Source organism: Xenopus laevis, chromosome 6L, assembly GCF_017654675.1.
Source record: "Xenopus laevis strain J_2021 chromosome 6L, Xenopus_laevis_v10.1, whole genome shotgun sequence".
Taxonomy (NCBI): domain Eukaryota; kingdom Metazoa; phylum Chordata; class Amphibia; order Anura; family Pipidae; genus Xenopus; species Xenopus laevis.
Window position 1 is genome coordinate 27,280,086 of NC_054381.1, and position 22,685 is coordinate 27,302,770.

At 41.0% G+C, this 22,685-nt stretch overlaps 1 protein-coding gene across 1 annotated transcript in view; it reads right to left on the reverse strand.

Annotated features, from left to right (window-relative positions):
* The window catches only part of plxdc2.L (plexin domain containing 2 L homeolog), a 284,395-nt gene extending 272,129 nt beyond the window's left edge, over nucleotides 1–12,266 (reverse strand). Inside the window, exon 1 of the mRNA XM_018267284.2 lies at nucleotides 11,423–12,266. Within this exon, the coding sequence (XP_018122773.1) occupies nucleotides 11,423–11,588 (166 nt within the window). The 5' untranslated portion in view covers nucleotides 11,589–12,266. The remainder of the gene's footprint in view (nucleotides 1–11,422) is intronic.
* Between the last annotated feature and the right edge of the window lie 10,419 nt (nucleotides 12,267–22,685).

The following is a 22,685-nucleotide window of genomic DNA, read 5'->3' on the forward strand; positions in this document are numbered from 1 at the left end:
GGTTGAATGTTTAAATTGCACTATGTTCACTGTTTCTGTATTGCACCTGAGGAAGGGGTTGTGTCCCCGAAAGCTTGTGTACTCAATAAATCTGCAAATGACTTAAGGCATTGCCTGCTTATTCTGGTGTGCTCCTTCCCACTTTGGACATACATTCGCTGTAACAATTGGCGTGGAAGCAGCCAGGGATACGGATGCACCCAGCAAGAAAGTAAGTGGTGTGCGGCAAAAAAAACTTTTTCTACTGAATTAATTGAACATCCCATCATGCTTAAGGCAAAGTTTAAACCCAAACTGCCATATTGTTACCCACAATTCCAGCAGCAGTTTGTGCATGCTTGTTGTAAGAAATTGGGTGCAACTTGTGGCTAAAGGTGGCCATAGACATAACAATTACGATCTTTCTTGGAAAAAATCTTTCAATACACATGTGTAGAGCTGAATTGTCAGATATACAGGTAGAAACAATAGAATTCTACCTGTATCTGATGATTCAGCACTAACAATGGCCATGTTTAGGTACCTTCAAAAGCCCCCGAATATAATTTTCCATCCAGTCCGATCGACGAGCCGACCGATAGCCAAGTCTTCTTCCAATATTGATCGGCTTTTTTTCCACCATACACACACCAAAGATCATACGAAAATTCAATTTGTACCATTTTATCTGGGCGTCATTGGACACCTTAATATTTGTGTCACTTCTGGGACATTTGCACATGACTCTTTGGGCAAAAGTCTTCTGTGCCTATTGATGTAGGTCGCTGTAGGAACCCAGGAATTACTGCCACCTTCAGGGTAGTAGCAACTCTAGGGCTCCACAAAGTCAGTGGGTGCACTTGTGTGTGATTCTGTAGAAGAGGCAGAGCAGACCTGGTGCAACTATACAGAACTAAAATACCTTCAATGAATAGTGTAAATCAGTGCAGGGCAAAATGAAACTGGTGCCCAAAGCAACCCCCTAACACCGTTGATTACCTGAGCGCCCAGGTGCACAGACAGGGGGTGACGTTACAACACCCCTGCTCATGTGTGCTAGCCAACTTTTGGTGCATTAAATCTCCCACTACCTCAGTCGTCTTCCTCTAGAGGGTTATAGAATGTCTGAAACAAGGAGGTGTCTCTTCTGCCTACCCCTAGTTCCATCCATGGTGTCAATATGCACAACAACTCACTATGTGAGGCTTGGGGAAATCATGGTTTGACTTCCCAAATCTTTTCCTTTCCCAAGCCTTTTCTATAATGGAAATGATAATGGGACCCTTCTGGTTTCTGAGTGCATGGCAAATTCCTTCTCTAACTCTACTAAAATGGTAACAACCTCTCAGCCAATCATAGGAAAAGATGTGCAAGTTTACACTCATTTATTTCTATGGGAAAACCTCTGTACGCCTTGAACTTCCCACCTAACACCTCGGGGGAGGCTTAAGCTCAAAAAACTGCATGACTCAGGATCTCTCTAAATGCTGTGGTTGGGCCACAGACAATTTAGCTGAATCTTAACAAAAAATCAAATATTATGTGGGTTTAGCAATTCGAAATAATTATTGCACACGAAAAAACTTTTTCCATGACTGGGCACAGAACTACTCAAATGTTCACAGGGTTCCATTTAATTTTAACTTATAATGTCTCCATTGTTCAGCTGTCATATGGAAGGAAAGGTGGGGAGCGGGGGGGGGGGCAAGCGGAAGTGTAAAATAGGAAAAATAGGAACTAAAAATATTCTTCCTAGGGAGCACTATAAATTATGTGCAGTCCAGGGTAGCCAAATATTCAGATAATCTCTCTTTTTATGGGGCTGGATTCAATAACATTTGCCAAGTGAATCATTGGTTTTAGCCTCATATTTCCCTGAAGACTATAAATGTATTTCTTTAACATAAAATCTGCTTATAACCTTTTAAGTTACTTGAATCCAGTCCAATATCCACTGAGATGTTGCTAAGTTAACAAAACCCATGCATACAGTGGATCTCCAAGAATGAAATGAGTTCCTGGGTTATTATACTTCCATTTATATAGCACAGACGTGCAGTATAGACATATAGCAGCCTTGAGAGAATGTCTAATGATTCATATGGAATGTTTGTTCTTATTTCCCCACCACAAAGACACTAAGGTCAGTTTGATTGGGAAATAACTTGCCTACCAATATGCTTCTAGTCCAGGGATCCCCAACCGTTTGAACCTGTGAGTAGTGATGGGCGAATTTGTCCCGTTTCGCCATGAAATTCGTAACGGGCGAAAAATCAATTTTGACACCGGCGACAATTCCAACGCTGGCGACTTTTGATGCACATTTAAGTTAATGGGCGTCCGTGTAATTGTCACTGGCATAAAAATAACTGGATTAACTAGATAATAGATAACTGGAGAAACACGAAAATTCGCTGAGAATTTGTGCTTGACAAATAAATTCGCCCATCTCTACCCATCAGCAACATTCAGAAGTGAAAGGAGTTGGGGAGCAACACAAGCATGAAAAATGTTCTTGGGGTGCCAAATAAGGGCTGTGATTGGCCATTTTGTATCCCCGATGTGGACTATCAGACTACAGGAGACTCTATTTAGCAGTACATACGTTTTTTATACAACCAAAATGTGCCTCCAAGCCTGGAATTCAAAAATAATCACCTGCTTTGAGGCCACCACCAGGAGCAACATCCAATGGGTTGGAGAGCAACATGTTACTCATGAGCTACTGGTCGGGAATCTAGGATATGGAATGAAATAGGAGCCCCTAACATACTCTTACTAAGAAGAGGAGAACACACAAATTTAAGATAGCACCATGGTGGGAACTAAACGTAGGACTCCTTTTGGCAGCCAAAGTGCTATATTATATACCTTCAAGAAGTTATACCCAAACAAAATGGTATAATCAATTAGCTTTATAATCCTTTACCGTCAAAAAGCAGTTGACATTCATTCAACTCCCAAATGTCCCTTTTTCTGCGGAACAGTCCCGACTTTGACAGTTCAGCCCGCAGTCCCGGGTTTCTTACTGAAATGTCCTGACTTTCTCTATGATCTCCTGCACTGACTCCAGAAAAAGATACAAAGTTTCCGAAACTTAATTAAAAGAAGATGCTTTTTGGCAGAGAGCCCAGAACATTCAGCAGCTGTACTTGGATACTTTTGTAACAATTTAAGATAAGCAAAGATACAATTGTAACTATATAAAGGGTTTGTTCACCTTCCAAACACTTTTTCCAGATCAGTTGTTTTTTAGATTGTTCCCCAGAAATAAAGACTTTTTTAAATTACTTTCCATTATATTTTTTTTTACTGTTTTTCAAAATCTAAGTATAAAGTTGAATGATTGTGTCTCTGGTGTTTGAGTCTGGCAGCTCAGTAATTCAGGCGCAGATTCTAAACTGTTACAATTTTGCAACATTTAGTTCAGGGGTGCCCAGACTTTATTACACTGGGATCTACATTTGACACCTGCCCCCATCAGGAGATCTACCTTGGTAACGCGTGGCAATATTTTGACCACACCCATTTTGACCACACTCATTTTTTTGACCACACCTCCTAATTACCATGTTAATTACACAAAATTTGGCTGGTTATGAAAGTAGCGTCAGCAGTTTTTCATTTTAAGCTGGTGCAGAGTCAGGGAAGGGGAGATTGGTTAACGCAAAGACGAGGCGATTAGACGCCAGGCGACCAAATCTCCCCACAACGCCCAGTGTGGACTTACCCTTAATCACTTTCATACAGTTTTCTTGTTCTGGTTAGAAAATTCGTCATTTTTGGTTCATTTAAGGGGGAAGCAAAAGATGCCACTTCAAACAGACATCTGAAGTGCACGCAACTGCAGTTGCTCCTGAACTACAACTCCCAGCATTCCACAGTAGCCATAAGCTGACGTGACCTGTTAAGAATGGCAATGCAGACTGGGGTTGGAAGCCACGGGGTTTAGGGTTCCAGAAATCATATTTATCTAAATAATGCCACCTTCCCCTCCAACAGCTCACAGCACGCATTCTATCCCCATTTTATTCCACGTAAGCAGGAGCCATTGCCCTCCCAATATCAACACATGTGACTCTCCCTCTCCCTACGGCTAATAGGCGTATTCCAGCCTTTCCTACAAAGGTTCTTAATATCTGCCCCAAACCAGACGGTCTATCCCTGTGCCCCTTATGAGCCAGTTAACACTCACTACGTGTCCCGATCCGCATGAGTAAAGTAGAGATGTCGGCTGGGCTGCAACAGAACGCTATGTGGTGCATTAAGTATTCACGTCTGAAGTCTCACGTCTCACGTCACAACGAGGAAGTGCACGCAAAAACGTCGGGCAGGTTGCGGTCTACCAGGAAAATGATGGGGATCGACTGGTAAACCGCGATCGACGTCCTGGGCACCCCTGATTTAGTTGATCCATTTCTCAGCAGCATCTCTGGAGTATTAGCAACTATTGTATCAATTCTAACAGCTGCCTGTAATGAAACCCAGAGATTCTGCTCAGCAGGGACAAAGATAAGAAGTGTACCAACTAAATGTATCAATGTAGAACAGTTTAGAGGGTCTGCGACCCCCCTCAAAGAGCTGCTTTAGAAGATGAAAAATGACACTTTACACTTCAATATTAGAAAAACTGTCCCAAATAGAAAATGGAAAGTAATTGGAAAAAGTCATTATTTCTGGTGATCTATCTGAAAACAACTAGTTGTTTGAAGGTGAACAACCCCTTTAAGATAAGCAGGTTTCTTGGGAGAACTAAGATTAGCAGCTTAAAGGGTAATTCACTTTCATTAGCAAAACTGTAATAACACATAAAACCTTACCCTACAACCCCCAGAAATGTGTTCAAACTTTCATAACCTTCCATATTTTGTAAAATGGACATGGTAATTAGGGGTGTGGCCACAAATGGGCGTGGTTACACGCAGCCCAATTTTTTGTTTAGAGCCTTCTGGTTTACCCTCAAACAAAAGGCTCTACTCACTTCTTTGTATGGTATGACCATTTTCATAAAATCTACTAGTAAAACATGGTGTGTATAAGATAATGACCCTTGAAATGAGAAAAGTTGGGCAGTACCTATAAAAAAGCACAAAGCATATTAATTCAATAGTCTATGTACTCTTGATGCAGAATACTTAAAAGTGCTGACAAAGCACCCTGTAGAGTAGTTGAGTGGTGCCCTAGCATCACATTTCACATACGTACATTGGACCCCAAGGCATATGTTACTATTCATACACTTTGGGTTCCAATGCAAGCATGAAAAATATGGCACTGGGGCACAGTTCATCAGCTACGAACATCTGCTCGAGGCAGCAGATATCCTTCAGAGACAGCAGGTGCTGGAAAGTATTGCTCTGCACAGCTTTGTATAACAAAATAAAAGTGGATCCATATACAAAGCTCTCTCAAATCAAAGCAGCTTCCAAATAAAGCAGTTCCTCAAATTGGTGACTAGCCTTGATAGTTTGCAAATGTCAAGCCTTCAATTTAATCTTCTTATAGGTGTCATTGGCCAAAAACTCCCCCACCATCCACATATTTGCCACCTTTTTGACTATGGCACGGATCTGGTCTTAACCCAATAGTACCTGCAACTGCTGCTATTTGCTTATTGTCTTATTGTCTCAAGTCTTAGCTCTCAGTAGGGAGGTCCAGCTACTAAAGCAGTATCCACACGTACTTCCAAAATGATTTCAAAGTAAAATAGGAGCAGTGTAATGTAACGGTGCATAAGCCGTGGTGTTTAGATCCAGTAGGAACCTTCAAGGCGGTTAGCCGAGAGACTTTCTGAGCCATAATAGAAATCTATCATCCATGTATTTTTTTATTTTTCCAATGCCTGTATAACACAAGGGAGCCGTAGTCATTTAATTCAGCTGCACACATTATTTCAGCAGTGGGGTGGTGCTAATGCAGCAGTGCAGCTTATAACTTCTGAAATATAAAGGCAACTTTTCTTTGCCATACAAGCCGAGGAAATTCAACAGAAATTCCTTTCTTTAGGGTCAAGAAAAAGAAGCAGCAAGCGACCCGTAGCAGCTCTGAGGACCCGTTTTCTTAGGAAGGGGGTCGACAGGGCTCGGACACAAGAATTTCTTTAAATTCTACAGCAAGTAAGTGCAAGTCAACCTGCCGTCAAAATCCTAAAGTCTTTCATACTCTGACCTCACCTGTGTCCTGAAGGAGGGGACAAGATGCCCAATATGATATTAGAACAATCACATCGGGGAGCACATTTTTTTCATTGACTCGTGTGAGCAGTTATATTCTAGAGAATTTATAGCCCATAAGCCAGTGTTTAGAGCATTGCTGGCCATAGATGTGCAGATATACCTGCAATAGCGGACGAACGATCGGATGTCCCAATCTCCCGACCTGCCACTAACCTTTCAGATTTAATAAAGTAATAAAAGAATGGATCAGATGTTGATAGCAATCCTACCAAAGTTATGTCCGACATAAGCTGGTGACTGATATAGGCAGATCGACAATACATGCAGAGATATTATCGGTAGCCAACAGAAATTTTCTAACCTGTCCGATTGTCTGAACGACCAATCAACATGGCAGGAAAAATGTCGGAACACTCCACACACGGCACGAAAATCATATGAAACAAAGATTCTGCATGTCTATGGCAAGCTTTAGACATACTAGCAAGATTTGGTGGAAGCTGCAGGACAGCATGTAGTAGAGGATAGAAAACCAAGGATGGAAAGCACTAAATATAAATACATACAGCAAGTGCATTTTCTTTGCAAGAGGCCTGGCAGTCCCAGGCTACTGCCTTATTACCCCCAGGCTACTGCCTTATCACCTAAGGGTGATGGCAGACGGGGAGATTTGTCACCCATGGATATATCTGCGCTACTGAAGGTAACAGATCTTCTACCACCAGAAATAAAGTAAATTGCCATTGGAAAAACATATGCAACAAGGAAACTTCGGGGGGACTTTCAAAAAACAAAGGGCCGAGTATGTTTCCCCAATGGGGATCTACTTTATTGCCAATGGGAAAGCATTTTTTGGAGACTTGTCACCTGCTATAGCTCTAATTTAACCGCAGGTGCCAAATGTCCCGTTCTGCTATCATCTTTAGTTCTAAATAGTCCTCAGGCTTTCTACAAAAAACATGATAATTCTTCCAATGTCATGGGCTTAGTTAACATTGTTTGTATAGTCAGCAAACTGCACATAACTGGATCAGTTCTGTAGTTCTAAAGGTGCCCAAACGCAGGATGATATTGGCTACTGACTCTTGAATGTGTTGTGGGGCCCGCTGGTCTATCTATGGTCTAAATAAATCACTGTTCCTGATCAATATCGGATCTGAATTTCCAAGTACCTTTCTTTGCATGTGGGATAACAATTGTGTGTACTTTCTTTGGGAGAAATGAAAGTTGGATGAATATGGCAAGTTTTAACTTGTGCTTTTAAGTGCAAAAATACACGCCGAGCCCTCAGGGAGCACACAGTGTTGGTTTATCATATGAGTAATACTTGACTACAAGCAGGTTTCAAAGAAGCAGTAAAATAGCAAATAATATTGACTAGTAATGAATATTAAAGGGGTTGATCCCCTTTGAGTTAACTTTTAGTATGATGTTGTGATATTCTGAGACAATTAGCAATTGGTTTTCATTTATTATTAGTGTTTTTTGTGTTTTCTTGCTTTTTATTCAGCAGCTCTCTAGTTTGCAATATCAGCAGTTTGGTTGCTAGGGTCCAAACTACCCCAGCAACAATCCATTCATTTGAATAGGAGACTGGAATATGAATAGGAGAGGGCCTAAACAGAAATATGAGTAATAAAAAGTAGCAAAAAAAAAAGTAGTAATAACAGTAGTTGCCTTAAAGAGAATTTTATTTTTTAGATGGGTCAGTGAAAGTTGGAAACAGTCAGAGGAAAAAGGCAAATCATTTAAAAACTATTAAAAATAAATAATGGTGACCAACTGAGAAGTTGCTTAGAATTGGTAACATACTAAAAATTAACTTAAAGGTGAACCACCCATTTACAGGCAACATAAAGTATCATTGGAAAAGATTTTTGTCAGAACAGGGTTTCTCTCCAAAATAATGTCCCGAATGAATTGGGTCAGCTCAACCTCTGTCAGCTAAAAAACCAACTACATAAGATCCATTAATATTCCCACCCCTGCCATGGAACGGGAACACAGGCACATGAAAGGAATAATAGCCTGAAAAGCAAGCAAAGTTGATTGATTTTGTTTGTGATGTAAACTGATATGTTATAGGCAGGCAAGGCAATATCCGAGCCCTAGACAGTCCAACAGGCTGCGTTCTCGGGATGGTTGAACATTAATTCTATGAAACCACCAAATTTCTTATGAATACTTGGAGAATTAATGCAGCAACATTAAAGAAAGGACTGGTTAAATTTCCCTTTCATTTTTTATTTTAATTAAATGAGAATGTAATTTTGTGTTCAGAACACTCCTCCGTACATTTGTGTGCTGCCATATTGCTTGTCTCACCTGAGTCATTCTCATTTGACTGCTGTTAGAACAATCTAGCTGCTGTAGAGACTATGTCGCTGAGAATCCAGATAACAAGACATCAGTATTTACATGTAAGCAATATGGCAGCTCCTGTTGGTGGCATAAGTGCAAGTTGATTCTTTACATTCAGTAATATAAACCCCATACTGATGAATTTAGGGAAGAAAAATGTAAAGGGTAAAGTAAACATTTTATATACCTGGTTAATACAAAGATGGATATATTCATGTAAATAACAAGCTAATAATTTAGGGGACTGGCCCAATGGGATACCAGGAAAACTCCAGTTGAGCCCAGGTGTCACCGGACCCTTTTACTTCTCCTCATTTTGCCTATTTCATAGTTATTTCCTATTTATTTATGGGAAAAATGGAAGAAAATAGTATATTATGTAGAAATAAAAGACTAGGAGAATAAAGAGGTTGATAATAGTTTGGAAAGTGGGCCCATGGTCTAAGGTTTACTGGTGGGCCCCTGGCATCCCAGTCCCACACGGGCCCAGCCTGCATATAGACATACATTATACCAATGACTCTGTCAAGTAATAATCTACATGAAAATCCTATTCAGCAGTAGAGTGTCAGTAGCACGCTGCAGCCTGTAATGCACACAGTCCAACTGACCGGAGTGAGATCATTGCTGGCTCCACACACACCTATAGGGACCCAGCTTCTTGGCATCTGCAGCCGCTTCCCAGGGTGAATCAAGGCAAATACCACATTCTCTTGGAACACTTTTCTTTTTTTTTGGATTTTTTCTCACTTTCTCATTAAACGAAGTGTCTTTTTCAAACTATTTTCATTGTTATTTTATAGACTCCTAAAACCAGCGCACCATGAAATTAGCTAATCAGCTATGTTAAAGCGAACGAACGAAATCAAAGAGGGGAGATACACTTACTAGACTCAATCTGCAGAACGCAGCCATCAATCAATGCTAGTGGCTTGTGCGCAAATACACGTGCCCCTATTGGGGCTTATTTCCAAAGGAGGGGCAAATAATTAAGCATAAAAATCCCCTTCTGGTTCAACGTGTTTTCAGCACATAATCCTGCAATACTGTGTCTGTAATTAGGCTGGTGGTCCCCAGATGCCTCAGTCCCACCCCAGGCATCTCCTATTCATATTCTAGTCTCATATTTAAACTACAGCCTGGTTGCTAGGGTCATTTAGACCCCTGCAACCAGATAGCTGCTGAAATCCATAATTTGTTGAACAAAAAGCTAAATTATTCTAAAAAAAAATAATCAATGAAGACCAGCTGCTAATTGCCTAGGAATATTACGCTCAACATCATGCTAAAAGTTCATTCAAAGTTGATGAACCCTTTTAAAATACACAATCCCAGTGATGTCATGACTTTTTGCTTCTGTAAACCAGACGGACGTGCAGTTTATGACATCACAGCTGTGGTCAATGCTCTTTTCCGGCAGAGACTTCTCGGTAAATAAGCCCCAGGCTGTTATCTAAACATGACACTTGTGTCTTACAGTTTACACCACACATACTCCAACGTAAGAGCTATGTAGAGGGCAGCACATCCCCAAAATAAAGCCCAGAGGACAGCAGAGAAATTCACCAAAATTCAATGCTTTCACATAGGAGCTCGGACAAAAAAAAAATTTAAATTCCTTCCGCTGTATATATTTCTAGGGCAGATGACTATGAGCCGTTCCCTAAAGCCGGCCGTGTCTCTGGTGAGCTTGTAAGTCATTACTCCCGAACACCAGACCTTACACCAGTTGCCTTATTGGAGCTGGTACTTCATTACTTTAAAACCCCATAGAGCTTGTCATTAATTAATAACAGTCAGTGGCTGCACATTAATAGGGAAGTGGAGGAGGTGACCTGGTTCTGCTCAGTCGTTTGTAGGAGAGAAATAGAACCGGAGAATAAGAGTGAGGGGGACAGGGCAAGGTGAGAAGGGACAGTTCTGCTGCCCAGACCAATTGTTTGCAAGGAAACTATTGCTCCTACCATGCCAAGAGATAGATAGATATAGATATATAGATATATGATATTATAAAGAGCTAGGGGACGGAACCCCAAAACAAAACCTAGTACCAAAGTCAGCGCCATGCCAAGCAACTTTCCCATATCCATCCATTAATAATTTGCATTGGTTCTAAAGCTATTTGCAAATGGCATTGCTACTGATAGCACTACCCCATTTCTGCACTGCCGGTTCTTCCTCTTGAACCCATGCAACAGAAACCAGCTTTGGGTGCTTCTGATACATTGTGTCCAAAGTCAGAATGCCTCCCAACTGAGAATAGAAAAGGACAAATGCCTAGTTTATTCAGAAGTTGCTTACAATTCCAATTTCCTCAACTGATGATTTAATATGCACCTGGAAAACCAATAAAAAAGTTAAAAAATAGAAAAAATCTTCCTTCATTAGGCAGATTTTTGTTTTTGGGGGGGTTTACATGCCCTTTAACGGGAAAGCAAGATGTGATTATGAAGAGTGATAGTCACAGTGATAGAAGTAGAAAGTTGTAGAATATAACTGGACAATAAGAGGATATACTGTAGTACAGATGAGCTTCCAATGCCAAATAATGGGCTTGGATCCCAGGATATGGGGCTAACAGGCAACATGAGGCTTCAGCCAATCCCTGGTCCCAGTATGATTGTATGATGGATCCAGGCAGGCTCTGGGCACTGTCCAACTAAGAATACACAGTAACCAGTATATGGCAACCAGTATTCCTTCCTGGCACTCGTATAACAATGAACTAGAAAATAACATGTAACTCATGTGAGAAGGGTGAATAGCTTTACAGTTCCTATGTCATGTCAGTGTGCCCAGCTGCACTGTGGGTGCCCCTATAAGGCAGGACAGCAGCAGGTGGGCCACACACATCCATTACAAACAATAACCATACACCCTAGGGTGCCCAGCAATCACAGTCTTACCGTAAAGCGAATCCGATGCTGCTGCCGCAAACCACAGCTGACAAGCCAGAAACTGGCAAAGTAATACAACTCCCATCAGAGACTCGCAGCTTGCCCCCATGCCCTCAGCTTCCACCGATAAACGAGGAGGAAACGGCAGTGAAATCCCCAAGAGATTCCGATACATCCAACTGAACCCGACCCCCCACACACCGCGCGATCAATCGCTCAAAGAATTCCCAGGTCCTGAGCGATGAACTTGTCCGGACACAGACGCAGCCAGTCGCACAGTCGCAGCCAGTCGCTCCTCTACGACCTGTGCCCCTGTCAAAGAAGCAGCCCGAACTATTGAAGTCCCCGGGGGGAGCTCAGAACTTCTTATTGGGAAAAATGGGGCTTAAGCTTCCTCCAGGCTCCCCCGGGGCTCTGGGAAGTAAACGCTGCGATTTAGAAGCGAGACAATCACACGCGAAGCTGCATTTCCATTAGAGAAGTGCAACTAAAGCCCATCAGCGGCAGAGCAGGGAGTGGGGCAGCCCGGGCTCCTCTCGATCTCTCCCCAATGCAGGAGAAGGCGATTGTTTGATCAGGGGGGTCAGGGTGCTCCTCGCTCAACTCATTCTCTTTATTCAATGTCTTTCCCTCCCACGGATCCTCCTCCTCTTTCTTCACTGCTCCAGGCAAGCGGGGGAGTCGCACTGTCCACAAGATGCACTTGCCTCACACACAGGGAGATGTCGCTGCGTCTTTTGCTCCCCTGCCGGTTACTACAGGATCCCCCGCTCCTCTGCTGCTGCTGCTGCCTGACTCCCACCTTGCAAGTCTATTGCTCCTGGAAAGAATAAAATCACCAAGATCCCTCCTTTCCTCCTCCTCCCCCTTTCTATTCTATTCTATTCTATTCTATTCTATTCAGTGTGGGACTGGGACACCAGGGGCCCATCCAAAAACCCTACACCAGGGGCCCACTCTCAGTATTATTATTCTTCCTCTTCCCACTCAACCTCTCCTAGTCTCTTTTCTTTACACAGTATAATCATTCCATCTATATAATAATATATTAGGACTGCACTTGGTACAGGCACTCACAGGATTTGCATGAAGAATCAAACGTTTTGATATTGAAAATAAAAAATTAGGTTTATTAAATCCGACGTTTCTCAAGGACCAGAGCACCCAGGTCGTTTGGTGTACTTCAAGGTGTGCAGCCTGCCCCTACAATTCCCTAATAATATATATATATATATATATAATTATTCCATCTATTTAACCTCTTTGGTCTCATACAAGTAGGGAATGACCATGAAATAAGCCAAATGTTTAGAAGCAGGAGGGCCCACTGACACCTGGACCCACCAGGAGTTTTCCTAGTATCCCTGTGGGCCAGTCCCAGTGTCGGCCCACCGGGATACCAGGAAAACTCCCGGGTGGGCCCAGGTATCAGTGGGCCCTTCTGCTCACCCAATTATTTGCTTTGTATGTCTATACCGCAGCCATTCACCCATTTCTAAGAGAGAAGAGAGGAAATGGAGGGAAGACTGGATGATAATATGTAAGGAGAAGTGATTAAAATAATATAGAAAGAAGAAAAAGTGAATGAACAAAAAAAGGAAAAATAATTTGGAGAGTGGGCCCACATTCAAAGGTTTTCTGGTGGGCCCCAGGCATCCCAGTCCGACACTGATTCTATTTACTGCTGGGAGCACGGCGCAATCTGCCCTGCGTTACCCCCCTACCTAGAGGTTTATCCCCCCCTACTATCCCACTATTTATACTGTATTATATATTTGTAGCCGCATGCCGGGAACACATGCACTGCCAGTCATTACTCTCATTTCAATTTGCTCATGTTATATCCATTTATTCCCCCCTTGCAGAATAAGGGAGATGTGTTCCAGCCTTGCAGTGGGTGATTCTGGTGCTGCTCAGTATATTGGGAGTGATATCCTCTTACTCCCTAGTGTATATTAGAAAGGTTGCACTGGTTAATATGGAGAATATTTATCACATAAGCAGCTCATTGAAACGTAAACATAAGAGGCTCCAATATTAAAGCGGTTGTTCTTTTAGTATGATGTAGAGAGTGATATTCTGAGATAATTTGCCATTGGTTTTCATTTTTTATTATTTGTGTTTTTTGAGTTAATTAGCTTTTTATTCAGCAGCTTTTCAGTTTCCATCTTAAAGGAGAAGGAAACCCTGTAGAAAAAAACCCCTTACCTACCACCCCACGTAGACCCCCCTCCCTCCTCCCCCCAGGCTAACTTCCCCCCCGGGGAAATGCCCCATACTTTATAATTACCCCTTGTTGCACCTTACAGGTAAGTAAGCCTATGATTAAGGGTTATCTTGCCCGAAATGCGTAAGGCTACGTGGAACCATCTACTGTTGGAATAAAATCTCTTTATTCGATTTATCCGGAGTGCCGCCTATCTGTCTTTATCTTTACAAAGTACAGCTGAGGCGCTGGTGGCTGAGCACCCGGTTCTGGAGTGGAGCAAGTGGAGGAGAAAACCCCACGAGGGGAGAGTCTGGAGCGGCTATTTATTTGACTGTGTTAAGTTTCTACTCTCACATATAAAACTGGAAATGCACTTACCAAGCAACCTTTATATCATAGGGACATATATCCTCCAGCTATAAGGCATAAACACAACAATAATACAGCAGATGCAGGAGGATTGAGAAGCAGTTTTCATTGATTTTTCAGCACAGGAGGTTTAATGTTCCTCTTAAACCTTTTGTACATGTAACTTGTTCTGAATTCATAAGGCTTTTTGACCTTCGTTCTTGCAATTTATGTCCCACCTCTTCAGAGTGATGCCTTAGCGCATGCAATCCAATATTATCTGCTCATAAATTACAATTACAGGGTTCATTTATTATGGGTGGGAAGCAGCAAGGTGCAAAGTGCAAAAAAAAGTCAGTTGCAAGTCAAAATGTTATTATTATGTAATAATGAAAAAACTAGAATCTTGAAAACATGACCGATTAAGAACTTGAAAAAAACCTCAAACACAGAAAAATTGCATTTTGCCGACTTTCAAAAAACTTTCAAAAAAAAAAAAATCCTTAGAATTGAAAAAACTCACTTGAATTTTGCCCAGAAAAATGTCCTGTGACTTCCGCATGAACTCAGCAGCTTCAACAATTAGTTTCCGAAACTCTAATTACAATTCATGTAGTGCAACAAAACTTGAAGCGCAAATAAGAGTTGATGAAGGGAAGAAGGCTATAGCCTTTAATTAATTAATTATGTGGCAAAATACACTGTTAGTGAGTAAAGCTATAACCTATAATCAATTCTGAGACTCTTCCTATTATGGACCTCTACCCTGTTGCCTTGTTAGTGCTGCTCAATTTCCTTGGGCCTCCCAAATAACAAGGCACAGAGTGCAGCTTGCACATCTCAATAGTACTTCCAAGTGCTTAAAGGAAACGTCTATGATGAATAAAAAAAACAAATTTTGTAGGCAATTATTTATACTATATGGTGCTGGTTTTAAATTGTGCTAAAATGAATATTATCAAAGGTCAAGGTGCATTTTCGAATTGAAAAAATTCGAGTGTCGAGCTATTTTTGTGCAGTTCGACTAGGGAATAGTCCAAGTTCGATTCGAATTTTCAAAGAATTCGAAAGTTTGAATATCGAAATGTTATCATGTACCGTACTTTCTCTTTAAAAATTCGACTTCGACCATTTGCCATCTAAAACCTGCCGAATTGCTGTTTTAGCCTATGGGAGACCTCCTAGAACCTATGTGGAGTCAATTGGTGGACTTTTTTTTGAGGGAAAAACTTTGAATTGAATTCGATCGAATGCGCTATTCCTTCTATTCGAACAAATCGAATTCGGCCAAATAAAAAAAATCTACCACTTTATTTTGGTTTGTCTTTTAGAATTCGAATTTCTATGTTTTTTCAATTCGACCCTTGATAAATACCCCTAAATGTTGCAAAATTGTAACGGTTCAGGGCCTGCACCTGAATTACTGAGCTGCCAGATTGAAACACTAGAGACACGAACATTCAACTTTAAACTTAGATTTTGGAAAAACAGTAAAAAAATAAAAAAAATGGAAAGTAACTGAAAAAAGTCTTTATTTCTGGTGAACAATCTGAAAACAATTGAACTGAAAAAAGTGTTTGGAAGGTGAACAACCCCTTTAAGTGTTTGCACCAGTGCCCATCAGTGTCGGACTCGAGGGTCCAAGGGCCACAAGGGCCCCTACTCGAGTCTCCCATCCCGAAGCAGCAACCCCCCTTTGGGGGGGGAAAAGATCAGGGGGCAGCACTGGCCCGATTGGTCAGTAGGCATGTGTGGGTCTGGGTTGGCAGGTCCACTGAGTTTTTACCCATTGTCCTGCCGGCCTAGTCCAACGCTGGTGCTCATAGTAAATGACTGAGCCCTATGGTTTGAAATTCTGTTTAGTATTAAATTAATATTACTTTTTGCAGAAATATTGCAACAACCAATCACCTGTTCATTTTAAAAGCATGTAATTGCAGAAGAATCAGACAAAGGGGATGATTCTGTTCTGCAGGTGTGTAGATGTGTGGTGCCGACTCCCTGCCATAGATAATATAGTGAATAAAGTACCCCCTCTTGTAAAATATAAGGATATTATAAGTTACCGAGGCGTTTCATGACCATATAAAAACACGAGGCCGAAGGCCGAGTGTTTTTATACAGGTCATGGAACTCCGAGGTAACTTCTAATATCCTCATATTTTACAGCTGGGGGTACTTTATTTATTATAATACACAAGTTTCAGTGAGTCATGTGACAGAAATGACATCAGAACTCACTGTTTATAACTGATGACATCAGAACTCACCATTTATAAGGATATAATTTACAGGATATTCATGGCTTTTGTGTATTATATATATATATATATATTGTATAATAATAAATAAATTGTTATTATTTTTGGCTGTTTCATCTGAAGAAGGGAGAAAATCTAAAGGATATTACTTTCTGAGCTGCTAAAATATGAGAACAGGCACTGCGTGATCTGCATCTGCCCCAGTGCAGCTTGGGAGGTTGAGTTGGAATTGAGATTTCTATTGCGCGGCGAACAATACAACCGTCTCAAAGAAAAATATCACTTCTAATTGTTTGTGTTATAGTTAATTAAATATTTTTTCAAAGTGTTTTCTGCCCCTTAAATTCAATTGTGAACTTCCTATTTAGGGTTGGGGCACACAGGAAGATTCGGGGAGATTTAGTCGCCCGCTAGAATCAAAAATTGCTTGCGGCATGGCACTCGCGAGGAAACTTTGGGCGACTTCAGAAAATGAAGCGCCACGAGTGCCATGCCGCAGGCGATTTTTCATTCTAGCAGGCGGAAGACAGGGGGAAGCAGTTCTGGGAGATTAGTCGCCCCAAAGAAGAGGCGATTAGTCGCCGGGCGAATAAATCTCCCCGAATCTCCCAGTGTGACCTTACCAGTGTTGTTCATATCATTGTCATTTATATATTTATATAGCGTCAGCAAGTTACACGGCTCTTTACACCAAATTGTAACACACAGGAGTCTTACAAACATTTAACAGATGAGGGTTACAGAATAAAAATGGGATTGAAGGAGCCCTCCTCACAAGAGCTTACAATCTAAAGGTGTAGAAGCACTGGGCTTTCGCTCTATTTTGTCCCTCAGTGCTAATTTCTGGAATTCTGTTTCTAATGTTATTGGCTGATTTGAGAGCATGAAGGGACAGATACTGTAAAAGATATGGCAAGCTGTTGATTTACCCATAATCTGTATATGAAGTATATCAGCTGTGTTAGTCTAGAGTTTTCACTCATGATGCTGATGCTTTCATATCTATAAATATATAAAAAATCCAACAAGCCAAAAAGGTCCGCCCTTGCAGGTGTAGGAACAATCAGGTCATTTTATTAGTGGAGACAACAACAGTAACCTTTCTCAAAGTGAACAAACACAAACAACTCGTGTCTAATTAACATTTCAGAGGGGGGAGGTGCCAGTTGTGACATCATATTACATCACCAATGTGAGGCAAGACGAGCAAGAAACATTTGTATATAACCTTTGCATAATGAAAACTAGACCCACTGCAAAAACCCGGCAAAATTTGCTCAAAGAACCTGTTTTGCCATCAACAATAATAAAATATAAACAGCACTTATAAAGAAACATTTAGGAGTTAACTGAAGATTGTCCATGGAACTATATTAGTAATGGTATTGGGTATTACACCTGAACAAAGACTAAATACAAGTGGAGCTTGTGGTTCTTTTTTTATATTCTCTTTTTGATCTCCCGGACTGTATTCTTTATCGCCCTGCACCTTGATGGTCCTTTTGGTGTGGGGCTCACGTTGTTTTCTCATGCTTTGTTCAGGTGTAAAACCAAATACCATTACTGATATAGTTCCATAGACAATCTTAGTTAACTCCTCAAAATTTCTTTATAATTAGTGATGGGCAAAATGCACTGAAGTCAATGGGTGGCAAAATTATTTTGACACGCGTCAATTTTTATACGCATGACTATTTTGTCCAAATAAGTCCTAATAATTTTGACGCATGACTATTTTATGCACACAACAATTTTGACACGCAACAAATTTTTTTAATCTTGGCAGATTTATTGCTGGCAAATTTTTGCCGCAGTTTTGTGAATTTATTCGCTGCCAATCCATGCCTGGTGAATTTATTCGTCCATCACTATTTATAAGTGCTGTTTATTTGTTATTGTTGATGCAAAACAGGTTGAAATGTTGAGCACATTTTGCAGGGTTTTTGCAGTGGGTCTAGTTATCATTAGTTTGCAAAGGTTATATACAAATGTTTCTTGCTCACCTTGCCTCACAGTGGTGATGTAATAAGATGTCACAATTGGCACCTCCCCCCTCTCACATGTTAATTAGACACGAGTTGTTTGTGTTTGTTCACTTTGAGAAAGGCTACTGTTGTATCTGAAACATCAGTCTCCACTAATAAATTACCTAATTGTTTCTACATAAGACCTGCGAGTGCAGACATTTTTGGCTTGTTGGATCTGTTACTACTACATTGGACTGCACCCAGGGATCCTACATTCTCAAGTTCCGGGAGATTTGACTGTGGTATCCATATATCTATATATCATGCCAGTGTCTGTTTATGAGGATCATTTCTTGTTAATATTACATAATCAGATGTATTATTTTATCTTTCCTCCCTATACAATATAAGGCTGAATTGCCAGCTTCTAGTGCCACATTTATGGCATAAACAAACAGCACTTAACAGAAGGCCTCCGTACAGCAGTGTCTCTGTGCCAAAGGTGATGTCAATGAATTGCAGATTTGAGAGTGAAATGTCTTTATCGATCAAAGTTAGATCCATTCAGATGCTAATATTTCATGCGAGATAACATTACTTTGCTGCATTCGTTTGTGTGGTGAACCCAAACAGCAGGGAATTCTAGACAACGCTACTATATATATATATACAGTATATTATCTGTAAAGGACAGCACACAAGTAATTTGATAAGGAAATCTTTGCATAGGTGTAGGAAAAAAAAACGAGCTGACTTTTTTTTAAGTCTTAGGGTGGTGCCTCGTGAGGCAACTTCGGGCGACTTTGGAAATCCGTAGCGTTTTGTATGGCACCCCGCCAGCGATTCATGTTCTTGCAGACGGGAAGGCATTTGGGGAGATTAGTCGCACCGCAGTAGAGAAGATTTGTCGCTGGGTGACTAATTGCCCTGTCTGCCACCACCCTTAGGGCAGGGGCCGACAGGGAGATTTCGGAAGATTTGTCACCCACGACAATACCTCTCCATTGCCAGTAATTTAAATCGCTGGTGGTATGTCCAATTTATCTCAGAATCACCCAAAGTTTCCCCGCTGAGGAGGTGTCAAGTCGCGTGGGGTTGCAGCCCTGGTAGGTCTCGCACATCCCAAATAGTGATGGGTGAATTTGTCCCGTTTCACCATGAATTTCGCAAAACTGGCGAAAAATTCGCAAACCGGCGATCTTGACGCCGGAGACAAAATGGACGCTGGCGTGAAAGTTATCGTTGCCAGCGTCTAAATTGGCAGAACCGTCACCGGCATCAAAAAAACTTTGATGACGGCGTCAAAATTGTCGCAAATTCGCCGTGAATAAACGCCTGGCGAATACATTCGCCCATCACTAATCCCAATCCGACCCTGTGCATAGGTGCTCTTGATAAATTGGGGAAGCATCATACTGCATATGGATGTAAGCATCTCTTTCAAATGTAATAGTGCAATGTTTACATAAACATTCATTATTAGGCCCATATTTATGGGAAGGCCGCAGGGGGCTGATTTCTGCCCAGTCCTATCTGTATTTCCTCAGTCCTAAAGACAACGGTAGTGCTGGGCACTGGATACACCTGAGATTTGACAGTTATTTGATTCTTCTCCAAGTCCTCAGTGCTGTGTGTGTCTGCAGGAGCAAAGGGCACCTCATTTGGAAATTTGGCACTGTTCATAATAGTATTATAGCTATATTAAGAAATGAAAAAGCACCTAAGGGATCATTTTTGATGACCCCAGGTGCTGCGAATCTATGGTTGCTTTTCAATATTTGTGACGTGGTGGTGACATGTCTGTAAATGATAATCCTTGTTCCTACAGAACAGAGAGAGAGAATTTTCAATGCTGTTTGCTTACTCTTCATTGTATGTGAATTAATGGCACTTAGCTGAATAGGTAGCTGATAAAGAAATCCTGGCAAGGAAATGAGCATAATCTATCACTAACTAAATGCTGATACCTGCAGATTGCTTTCTCACAGTACACATCCAGGGCTGGCTGTTTTTCTACTCTGTAATTTCAAGCATTATCCAGGCATCCTGAAATACCTGCCGCTGAACTCCCACATCACTTGATCTATGCACTAAGCTCTGAGACCCTACTGCCATCTATGGTGCAAATAATTCATACACTATGCACATGTTTACTTCTGGCGAAAATAACCAGGCTGAAATGAATAAAAAACATGAGAATTGCCCACTTGAAAAATGCATCCCTTTGCCTCTTGTCTAATGTTTTATTGATTTTGGTTAATAAAACAACACAATTGTTGTTCATTTTGCTCTATATTTTGTAACAGAAGATGCTGACATACTGCTCCAATGCCTCTGCCACTGGCTCGAATATTAACTCTAATTATTCTTTAATTGCTGAAACATATTCCTGCTTTGCTTTTCTTCCTGAGGAATCGATAAGCACTGTGCTTTGGCACAGGAATACAGGCTATGTTTACAACAGGTCTCTATTGTCCTGTATGTATGTATATGTATGTATATATATGTATATGTATATATATATATGTATATATATGTGTATATATGTATATATATATATGTATATATATACAGTATATATATGTACCTGTATATATATATATGTGTATATATGTATATATATATATATATATATATATATATGTGTGTATATATGATGTGTATATATATATATACGTGTGTGTGTGTGTGTGTGTGTGTGTATATATATTTATATATATATGTGTGTATATGTGTATATATATGTGTGTGTGTATATATATATATATATATATATATATATATATATATATATATATATATATATATATATATATATATATATATATATATATAAAGCAATCTTGAAAAGAACCGCACTCACAGGGCTTGTAAAGATGCAAAAAAAGAAAAATTTTATTACGACGTTTCGGCTCTAATACTAGAGCCTTCCTCGGGTGAAATACACAGTGCCAGTGACAATCTATTTAAACAAAAAAAGGCGCCAAACATCAGCTTGTGACGTCATCAGGGCTTGGATGCTTCACTAATTAGTGGTGCATAAAACAGTTTTACTTAACAGCCGCTATTTCTATGCAAGTGGATATTAGGGTGCATATGTGACTTACTCTGCGGCCATGTAGGTGCTCTTATAATACTCAAATCGTGCTGTGATGCAGCCCATATATTGTGGTGCTGTTTTAAAATCAAATTCGCCACTTACCCAGGGAGAACCGAGGATAGCAGAGAGAAAGGAGCGCTCATTCTGTCGCCTCTGAAGGCAGGAGGCGTGTTCCATTGAGCGAAGCTGTGACCCCTTCACCTGTCCTTCCGATGCGCCAATTAGCTCTGGCGCCAGCTCACTACCGGTGTGTACCGATCTCCCCGTGCGTGTCATGAGGAGGCCCCGCCTCCATGCGGTGCAGATGTCACTCACAGGGCTGTGAGTACTAGCGACACAGGGTCTAAATATCTTGGTGTATTTTCCCAAAAGAGTGTAGCGCACGGGTGCCAGAGAAGGAGTGAGACAAAGAGCCCACCCCACTCGCACCTATTTGCGCTTGCTCGTATGTCACAAAGTATAAGTGTCTTAATATATATTACCATAAACGTATAGCGCACAGGTGCCAGAGAAGGAGTGAGACAAGACGCCCACCCCACTCGCACCTATTTGCGCTTTCTCGTATGGCAGCTAGTCATTTAATAAAATACAGGAGATCAATTGGCAACACCATTCAGAACGCTTAACCTAATTGGAAGTAGGAGAGAGAGCTAGCGCCTATGTATTATAATATTGCTTGAGGAATCTTAGGGGTACACAGCATCTGGACAACGTCTTCCCTGTCCGAGGCCTACCTGTAAAAGACTGCTATCCCTTCGGTACCTCCAGGTAATCAGAGCCTGTCCACGGTGACAAAAGGCCCTTGTAGGCTAGGTGTGGTAAAAAACTGTGGAGAATAAAAACAAAAGCAACCATGTGATAACTTCCCATTTGAACATTCGCAACATATTAACAAGAAATGGTAACATGAGAACACTCAGTTTCTAATGAGTACATAATAGCCATATAGTCCTTTTGTAGCAAAAGTGTTAATCCTAATAAGGAAACAGATTCTATGTAGATACACTAAGACTTATTTCGTGTAGTGGTCTGTTGTAGCCCCCCACTACAGACCTGATATCAACCTCGGGCCCATGAGTACTAATAAAAAGGAGACATAGGTAAAATCTCATTTAACCCCTTGGGGGCCAATGTGTCCAAAGTGAAAATCCACATACTCTCTTTTCTTAATAGTAGTAAGTCTCTGTTGCCTCCTCTCTTGGGGGCAGGCACATGATCTATTTTTTTTCCCTCTTTGGAACGTAATATGGAAAGCTCTATTACCAATATAGAGGTGGACACTGTTGGAGAACACACTTTTTCTCTTGAGGACGCAGAAAGGATTTTGTTCGGTGAACTTCCTGAAACAGAGGCTTCTGGTAGGACCCCTCGGGACTTGTACCATAAT